The 9,801-nt window shown below is 39.5% G+C and overlaps 1 protein-coding gene and 1 non-coding gene across 2 annotated transcripts in view; one reads left to right on the forward strand and one right to left on the reverse strand.

The window, feature by feature from the left end:
* Topaz1 (testis and ovary specific PAZ domain containing 1) overlaps positions 1-9,801 on the forward strand; it is a 64,064-nt gene that overhangs the window by 49,132 nt on the left and 5,131 nt on the right. The window contains exons 14-18 of the mRNA XM_008849487.3: positions 1,089-1,263; positions 2,379-2,479; positions 5,827-5,992; positions 6,479-6,643; positions 8,246-8,449. Of these exons, the coding sequence (XP_008847709.1) occupies positions 1,089-1,263; positions 2,379-2,479; positions 5,827-5,992; positions 6,479-6,643; positions 8,246-8,449 (811 nt within the window). The remainder of the gene's footprint in view (positions 1-1,088; positions 1,264-2,378; positions 2,480-5,826; positions 5,993-6,478; positions 6,644-8,245; positions 8,450-9,801) is intronic.
* LOC115067064 lies at positions 400-503 on the reverse strand. Its single transcript, XR_003846499.1, has one exon. It is a non-coding gene; the product is annotated as a U6 spliceosomal RNA (small nuclear RNA).

Here is a 9,801-nt window from a genome sequence, read left to right on the forward strand (position 1 = left end):
AGGCCAGCCTGGTCTCCATAGCAAGTTCCAGGACAGCTGACGCTACAGGGAGACCCTGTCTCAAAAAGACCAAAAATAATAAAATCTTTTTAGAAAGTACAGAGTGCCTTAGTAATGGCTTTACTCTTTTTCTTTTTAACTGTACAAGTGTTATTTTTCCTTAATCTCAAAGCTATTTCTAGTACAAAAAGCCATATTAACATTTTTTATTGTAAAACAACATGATTACAAAACTTTGGATAAAAAGTATGTCAACTTTTATTTAGTTACTTGGAAGAAAATCCACCACTCCATCAGTACCACCCAAAGTGGTTTTGGCTGTGATTAAAATCAAAATAATGCATCTTAATAAATTCCAACTAGGTTTGTTAAAAGAACAAACTTAGCAATGTATAATAGAAAAATATGGAATGCTTTCATAAATTTCATGTCATCCTTGCACAGGAGCCATGCTAATTGTCTCTGTATTGTTCCAATTTTAGTTTATATCCTGCTGAAATGAGCACAGGGTGACTTTATTGTTGATACCAGTTTTGTATACCTCATACTGATTAGTATGGTTATATCCTTGAAAAGACTTTCTGTTGCCATAAAATTTTCCTAGGTTTATGATGGAAAATGGGAGATAGTAAGTTTACTGAAATTTGCTTTGTGGGCCTTTTTGTAAAAATGTAATGCCCCAAATGAGATGTGGACCCCAAATCATAAATAGCCATCTCTGAAAGCAGTAAATAAAATAACATGTTGCTGCTGAGACAGCTCAGGCAATGCCAGTCATTGCAGGTTCTCATGAAGCCTCTCTTGTGTCAAGTCCAGGTTTGAGAGTGATGTCAGTGAGAACTTGAACTGAATAGTTAAAGTATATTGATCACTGTCTGGAAGCATAGGTTTGCTGTAGTCAGGACTATAAAGCTACAGTAGTATGTTATTGAAGCCCTGCTTGTCAGAAAAGTCTGAGGTTCCAGTCAGGTCACATTGACTTCTGTACACTTTCAAGTGTGTTCCTCTGGTAGCACAGGCTTGCAGAATTGGATGATCCTCTGTTTCTTTTCTTCTCTCCTTTCTTTCGTTTATAATAATTTTAATAGACTTGTAAAGAAAATGGTGACTGGACCAAATTGGGAAGCCTGTACATTAACATAAAAATGGGCTGCGAAGAATTTGCAGATTTCCAGAGATTCTGCACTTGTGTTGCTGAAACACTCACAAAAGACTATAAAGAAGAAAGACCAGGTGTTCCCTTTTATGAATTTGCTGAAACAGGTAAAATGCCACTATTTTGTTCTGAGAATTGTGTGGTAGAAAGTACAGTTCTTTATTTTTATTTTATGTGTAGGAGTGTTTTGCCTGCATGTATGTGTGTGCACCCATGTCTGTGCAATATACCCAATGGAGGCCAGAAGAGGGGGTTGAATCCCTTGGAACCGGAGTTATAGGTGGCTGTTGGCACCATATGGGTGCTGGGAACCAAACCTGGGTCCTCTGCAAGAGCAGCCAGTGCTCTTAACCGCTGAGGATCTCTCCAAGCTAGAATACAGTTCTTAACCTGGTGCGGTGCTTGATATTTCCATGCAGAGGACAAGTAAGAGTGGCAGGTTTCAGGTACTCCCCCTCCAAGTTAGATTATAATCATATAAGGGCGTAGAATGTGAGTATATATCTTTTCCATTTAGATTGATAAAATGATTGCTAGCAAGTATACTGGAGCACCTGAATTTTGGAGTCACTGAAGTTTTTACAATCTTCACTATCACAAATCTAAAAAATTTCTCCTGAGATAATGTCTCACTTTGAAGCCTGGGTTAGCCTTAAACTTGTAATCTTTCTGCCTCAGCTTCCCAAGTGATAGGATTAGATGATGGCAATCACACACACTTGAGTTTTGTTGGGTTTTTTTTTGTTTTTGATGTGAGCTCTTCACTTGTACAGTCTTTATCAATAGGAGATCACAAACTTTTTCTGTAAAAAGCCAGATAGTAACTATCTCAGGCTGTGCATGCACCCTAGATAGTCTCCTTCACATGCTTCCCTTTGATTTTTAAACAGTTCTGTAAAAATAAATCCATTGTAGTCTGGGCATGGTAGCACATGCCTTTAATCCCAGCATTTGGGAGATAGAGGCAGGTGAATCTCTGTGGATTTGAGGCCAGCTTGGTCTAATGGTGAGTTCCAGGCCAACCAGAGCTACATAATAAGATAGTCTCAAAAAAGCAAAAGTAACAATAGATTTATTTATAGCACAGGCTAGATTTGTCTTGCGGGACAGAATTTGCCATTACTGGGTCTTGGAAGTAATTTCAGTGATTCCACGTTAATTTGTCTTCTGATCATTTTAAGTACTGTCTCATTTACTTCCATATGTCTACCTTGTGTTTCAGTTAGCAAAGATCCACAATATAGTGAAGTTGATAAAACTTTGCTGGGAAGAATTGGAATCAGTGCTATGTACTTCTATCACAAACTGCTGCAGTGGTCTAAGGTACTTCATAGCATTTTTGGTTTGGTTTGTATAGAGAATCTTTTTTTTTTCTTTTTGGTCTTTTTGAGACAGGGTCTCCCTGTAGCCCCAGCTGTCCTGGAACTCACTATGTAGACCAGGCTGGCCTTGAACTCACGGAGATCCACCTGCCTCTGCCTCCTGAGTGCTGGGATGAAAGGCGTGCGCCACCACACCCGGCCTGGTATAGAGAATCTTAATTTTAAAATTATGAACGGGGGCTGGAGAGATGGCTTAGCAGTTAAGAACACTTTCTGTTCCTCTAGAGACCCAGAGTTCAATTCCCAGCACCTACATGGCAGCTAACCACTATCTGTAACTCCAGTTCCAGGGGATCTGACACCCACTTCTGGCCTCTGCAGGCATTAGATATATGTGGTACACTTATACACATAAAATAAAAATAATAAGTAAAAATTTTTACAAGTAAAATATTTTTAATAAAAAATAAAAATTATGAACAGAATATGGATTAATCCTGAAAATCAGAAATTTTCTAATAATCTTAAATGGTATATGAAGCAAATGCAGAAAGGAGGGTATGAGACCAGTTGCTATTTTAGAATCTCATCATAGCCAATACATAGAGGCTGTGTTAGAATACCATATTTATTTGAAGCAGTTTTCAGTTCATAATTTACTTTGACAACTTCTAAATTGTCATAATTTTGAAAGAGCTCAAAACACCTTTTTGTTTTTTGACATATCACTGTATAGCACTTACTGGCCTGAAACTCATTATGTAAACCAGGCTGGCCTCAAACTCAAAGATCTGCCTGATCTGCTTCCTGAGTGCTGAGATTACAGACATACACCATTACACCCAGCAAAACATCTTTCTTAAGGTGAACTCAACATGCTCACAATCATCAAAACTCTTTACAGATCACCTCTTGAAATACTCTGGGGCACTGTGCTATGTATGTCCATGTCTAACTTTCTGAACCTAGCTCACCATATAAGTAGTGTTTTGATCCAAGACCATACTCTTTTGTTTTATTGTATCTATTTATGTGTTTGTATGCGCATGCGCACACACACCACAGGATGAATGTGGTAGTCAGAGACAACTTGCAGGAATTGGTTCTCTCCTTCCGTCCTATAGGTCTGGAGATTGGACTTAGGTTGTTGGTTTTGATAGCAACAGCCTTTACCTGCTGAGCTATTTTACCAGCCCTCAAGACCATACTTTCTTTTTTTCAGTCTTTTTGAGACAGGGTCTCCTTGTAGCCCCAGCTGGCCTGGATTCGCTATGGAGACCAGGCTGGCCTCGAACTCAGCTTGCCTCTGCCTCCCAAGTGCTGGGACTAAAGGTGTGCACCACCACACCAGCACTATATCTCCATTCTTTAGGTTTCTCTGAGGTGATAAGTTGAGTTGTAGACTCAACAAAGTCCAAATACAGGACGTGAAAATCCAATGAGGGAAGAGCTGAGGATGCCTGTGCTAACACATGTAGAAGCCAGAGGTTGATGTCAGGTGTCTTCTTCAGTCATTGTTCCACCTTATATTTTGAGACAGGATCTCTCACTGAAGCTGGCTGTCCAGTGACCCCCTGGGAGCCTCCTGTCTCTGCTCCCCAGCACTGGGGTTACAAAAATACGCCACCACACAGCTTTTACATGCATTCTAGGGATCCAAACTTGATGCTTGTGTGGCAAGTGCTTTACCAACTGAGCCATATATTTAAAGTCTTGTTTATATAGTGCTGGAGAATAAGCTGAGGGTCTCACGCATGCTAGGTAAGTACTTTACCACTGAGCTACATCTCTGCCCCCTCCCTTTTTACTACATTCTTAAAGAGCTATGAATTGAATAATTACCACCCTCAGTGGTTAAAAGCAAAGGCTGTTCTTGCAGAGGACCCAGAAACCACATGACCGCTAACAACTGTCCATAACTCCAGTTCCAGGGGATCTGGTGCCCTCTTCTGATCTCCGTGGGCATTGCACACACATGGTGCGCATACAGATACACAGACAAAACACTCATATAAATAAAATACTCATTTTTAAAAAATTAACAATAACCAAAAGGATTTCAGCACACCAAATGCAGCCTGCAAAGTCTGAAGTATTTACTGATGGGATAGGTGAGATGGCTCAGCAGTTAGTAGCACATACTGCTCTTGTGGAAGACCTGAGTTTGGTTCCCAGCATCCACATAGGGCGGCAGCTCACAACCTCCTGTAACTGCAGCTCCAAAAGACCCAACACCCTCTTCTGGCTTCTGTAGACACCTGCATTCATGTACACATACACATGATTTAAAATAAAATCTTTTTTTTTTTTAAAAAAAAAGGGGGTATTTACTATTGGGCTATATACAAGTAGAGTTGGCCAAGCCCTAGTTTAAAATAATAATATACACCAAATTACTAATGTCCAAATCAAAGACAATCTTCATGTAGAGTCTGTCAAGTTACTCATTTATTGAATTAGAAAATAGCTATTTCCACCCAACAAGTTTAGCCTTCCCCCCCCACTATCATTTCACCCAAACCTGGTAACAGATTACCTTCATTTTCATCCACTCTCCCTCTTGCATCTCAGACTGATCAATAGTAAAAATAGCAAAAACATACAGTCAGTAGTTTTCCATATTAACACATGAAATCCTTTTGTCAATCAAATGAAGTTTTTTGGTATTTTGTTTTTTGGGGTTTTTTTAATTTTTAATTTTTATTTTATGTGTATGAGTGTATTGACTGTGTGTATGTGAGTGCACCCGTGTCGTGCAGTGCCGCGGAGGTCAGAAGAGGGTTTCAGATTCCCCTGAAACTGGAGTTAAGGACGGTTCGTAGCTGCCATGTGGGTGCTGGGAATCGAACCCAGATCCTCTGCAAGAGCAGTCAGTGCTCTTAACCACTGAGCCATCTCTCCAGCCCCAAGTATTTTTTTTAAGACAGGGTCTTACTATGTAGCTCAAGCTAGCCTTGAACTGCTGACAATCCTCCTGCCTCAACTTCTGAGGTGCTGAGTTTATAGGTGTAAGCTGTACATGCCTCTAAATACAATCTTAAAGAAACAGCTTAGTGCATCATATTGATGATAAAAGGAGAACTCCTGATGAAGAAGGTGTATGTCAGTTTGGGGAGGGGATGGTTAATGAGGTAACTGCTGAAGAAGATAAGCATGTCGTTTGGGGGTGGTTGTTAATAGGAGATAAGGTTCAGCTCATTTCCTTCCCTTATGATTTCTGAGCAGGAAGGCTTAAAGAGTCTTGTTGCAATTTGGCTACTGTTAGTCTAGCATGATAATTTAGATTGGTCACTGTGTGTTATCATTGACTTTGTGTCTATCTACTAGTGATCTTGATTTTCATTTCAGGGAAGGAAGGTCTTAGATATACTGTATGAATTAAAAATACATTTTACAAGCTTAAAAGGACTTACAGGACCTGAGAAATTAGCACCAAGATGTCAAATTGTGAATATTGCAGCAGAAATTTTTATAAAAAGTGGAAGCCTGGATGGTGCCATTTGGGTATTGAGGGGTAAGTTCTGATTATGCATGCACAGAATAATTTGTTACTCCTATAAATCCTTTTCTGTGTAATTACCTTAAATTGCTACTGAGCTGTGGGTAATAGTTTGGTCGAAACTTTAGTAAACATGTGGGTAGAAAGTCACTGTTATGTAAACTGAAAGGGGAAAGTGGGCTTAGCTTTAACTTATCCTTGATTGACAAAGTTTGTTCTTGATGTAGTCTAGCTGTCATAGTCTGGAACTGCTGCAGCTTCCATCATATAGATTTAAAGGTATAGTTAGAGATGCTAAATGGCATAACAAGTGAAGGAGTGGAGGCCAAATCAAACCCACAGTCCAGCTTCAGAAGGCAAGGCTTAGCCATTGTGAGACCACAGCCTGCATAGACCCAGTCTTCCCCTATCTTGGCAAAAGTACCCTCAAACCAAGATGCTTATTTCCCAGTTGTGATTATCTTGAGATGTATAATTTTCATGGTGTTTTTCTTTTGGGAGAATCGGAATGGATAATCAACACACCACTCTGGCCATGTGATAGACTGGATGTGCTTAACCGCCATAATTTGCTCTGTATCATTGCACATGAAATCCTGGGCAAGAGCCTTTACAGACAGACATTTGAGGTTTTGCGGAATCTACCAGGCTTTCAAAATTCTCAAGGTATATTTTTTAGGTCTTTGTTAACTTTTAAAGATTTACTTATTTTTATTTTATGTGCATTTGAGTACCCACATGTATGTAAATTCACATGTATGCAATGCCTAGGCAGGCCAGAAGAGAATGACAGATCCCCTGGAACTGGAGTTAGCTGCCTGATACGGGTGCTCGGAACTGAACCCAGGCAGGCCCTCTGCAAGAACAGCAGGTGCTCGTAATGCTGAGCCATCTTCGTAATGCTGAGCCATCTTTCCAGCTCTACCTTCATTAACTTTTGCCAGTCTGGTGCTTGATGGTTAATAAGAAACAGTTTTCCGCCTATTCTAGTTAGGTTTTATATTACAGTATTTTTTGTTGCTGTTGTTTGTTTTTAATGATTTCCTATAAAGTGTGTTCTCTGTAAATTACGTGATGGAGATGCTTCTCTGGATTGTCAGTACCTCCTGTTCCCTCTCCCTGCCTCTGAACACTGTCAGTGAGCTCATATCTTTTTAGAAATATTTTTATTTATTTTAATTTCTCGTGTATGAGTGTATTGCCTGCATGCATTTAAGTGCACCTGTGTCACTCAATGCACTTGGAGGTCAAAAGAGGGTGTTGCATCTCCTGGAACTGAGTTCATGAGCAGAAGCTTTGGGTCAGGAAAGAGCTGTGACAGTTCACAAAATGACATGCAAATGTAAATGTAGGGCCTCCCCCAGGGCTCTCATCATATCTGCTCTAAACCTCATTTTCCATTAATTCACCCAGACACTGTACTGTACCCTGCTGTAACCAGCATTTGAAGGGTGCACTTCATGCTACTGATACTTTCCATTCCATTCCCAGCCAGCAAAGGCTGCAGCTCAGCTGGCCTTTAACACACAGTTGTGTTGCTAATGAAACAAAGCAGGTATGGAGATTGGACAGATACTTGTTTGGATTTTAGAAGATCCTAAATGGCGAAACAAAGAGTTTTCTTCTTTATGTGTAGAAGGGCCATACATAAAGGGGTAAGGGAGTGATAGAACAGTGTCTTAGGAAAGCTCCTCTGCAGCAGTATTTAGAAAGATATTAAAGGGAAGGAGATTAATTTCCTGATAAAGCTGGGGCTACTAAAAGATCCTAAAGTGATAAAAACCTAGAGTAGGTTTTTAGAGTAGGGTCACAGACCCTACTGAGTAATAAGAGTTGGAAGGTCTTCAGGTGACTTCTTTCCTCTCAGAATTACTAAAGGAATAGAAATACCCACTAAAAGATACCTTTTAGAGTAAATATTTATTTGGAAAAGGAAAGACTAAGGTCTGAGCTGTACAAACAGAACCATGAAATCATTCAAAACTGCAGATCCGTCTCATGTGGGGATGAAATGCAGAAGAGTTGGTGTAGCCTATGATGCCCTTGTCAAGCTGCTTTTCACATTCTGCATCATATGAAATAACAGTTCTACTTTGTCAAATGCTGTTTCATTTCTTACTTAGTAATATGACTGCACTTTAGTGATTCTGATTTCTGTAATGGGATGAATGGGCCGAAGGGGAGGGAGAGAGATAGTTGGAGTTAAAATCCATCTTTATATTATTGTATTGTTTTTCATTTTATTGTATCCTGTTTTTTTCATTTCAGAAACCGTGGAGGTTTCCCAGTATAGCCTTCTTTTTAATAAGCTTCTAGATGCCTGTATAGAAAGTAACAGTCTTGGCATATCATCTTCTGTAGCAGAATTCATGATTTCAAAGAGCATCCCTATTGATTTTTCCTTTCTTAGGAGATTAATTACTTCTTTAGGAAGGAGTTGTTTATGGCTCAAAGCCAGAACCCACTATAAAAGTAAGTTCCATTTAAATTTTTTAACATGTTGACTTTTAGTTTTATTTTCTAATCCAGAATCCATCTATAATGTTTAAAACTAGATTTTTGAAGCTAGGTGTTGGTGATGCATGCCTTTAATTCCAACACTCAGGAGGCAGTGAAGGCTGATCTCTGCGAGATCAAAGCCAGATACATAGTGAGTTCAAGGCCAGCTGGGGTTCCAGGGAAACCCTGTCTCAAAAAGACTGAAAAAAAAAACTAGGTTTTTAAATATGTAAAAATAACAGCTGATACATATACAAAGGTATTGGTCTAAGCAGATCTGTTGTCTTTTGAATGTTTTTTTCTCTTTCCAATTTCCATGGTTTGTTTTTTGTTTTTTGTGTTTTTTGGTCTTTTTGGCCCTGTAGCCCCAGCTAGCCTGGAACTCACAATGTAGACCAGGCTGGCCTTGAACTCATAGGGATCCACCTGCTTCTGTGCCCCGCCCTCCCCGGGGTCGGGTGTTAGAGTTAAAGGTGTGCTCCACCAGGCCCAGGTCTTTATTTCTTAGCCTGTTATCAATTCCACTAGAGGGCAAACAAAGGAAATAAATGACAAATTTTGAAACAGTTTGACATATCTTACAACATAGGAATAAAAGAGTTGAGTAGATTGGAATTTAAAGACTATCCCCAGTCTTCATAGCTTACTCCATAGGTCATGTAGAAGTCCAGAGACTTCCGTGGAGTATGACAGCCATGCCATCCTAGTTGCAGGTGTTTCTCTCCTTAACAAGTCAGCCTAGAGAACTTGTGCTCCTCTGCTCTTCACCATTGGAAGACACTGTGGTTGGAAATACCAGCTATGATCACGTTAGCCAGTGGTAACTTTTTCCCCAGTGAAATGGGAAAATAAGTATTAGGCTGCATTGCAGGTAATGAGGTTAAATACTTGATACACATTTTCTTTTTTGTTTTTCGGGGTCTTTTGGGTTTGTTTTTGGAAAACAAGGTTTCAGTAGCTCAGGCTTCATGCAGGCATGCACACACAAATAAATATATAACAAGTAAATGGGCAAGTAAAAATTTAAATATAAAAATGTTACTGGAGCCAGGCGTGGTAACTTATGGCAGAGGCAGGTGGATCTCTGTAAATTCAAGGCCAGTCTGGTGTCTGGTCTATATAGTGAATTAAGGCCAACTGGGGCTACAAACAGACCTTGTCTCAAAAAGACATAAATGAATAAATGAAAGAAAGAGAGAGAGAGAGAAAGAAAGAGAAAGAAAGAAAGGAAGGAAGGAAAGAAAGAAAAGAAAGAGAGAAAGAGAGAAAGAAAGAAAGAAAGAAAGAAAGAAAGAAAGAAAGAAAGAAAGAAAGAAAGAAAGAAA

This window comes from Nannospalax galili, unplaced genomic scaffold (assembly GCF_000622305.1).
Source record: "Nannospalax galili isolate Female #2095 unplaced genomic scaffold, S.galili_v1.0 scaffold443, whole genome shotgun sequence".
Lineage (NCBI taxonomy): Eukaryota > Metazoa > Chordata > Mammalia > Rodentia > Spalacidae > Nannospalax > Nannospalax galili.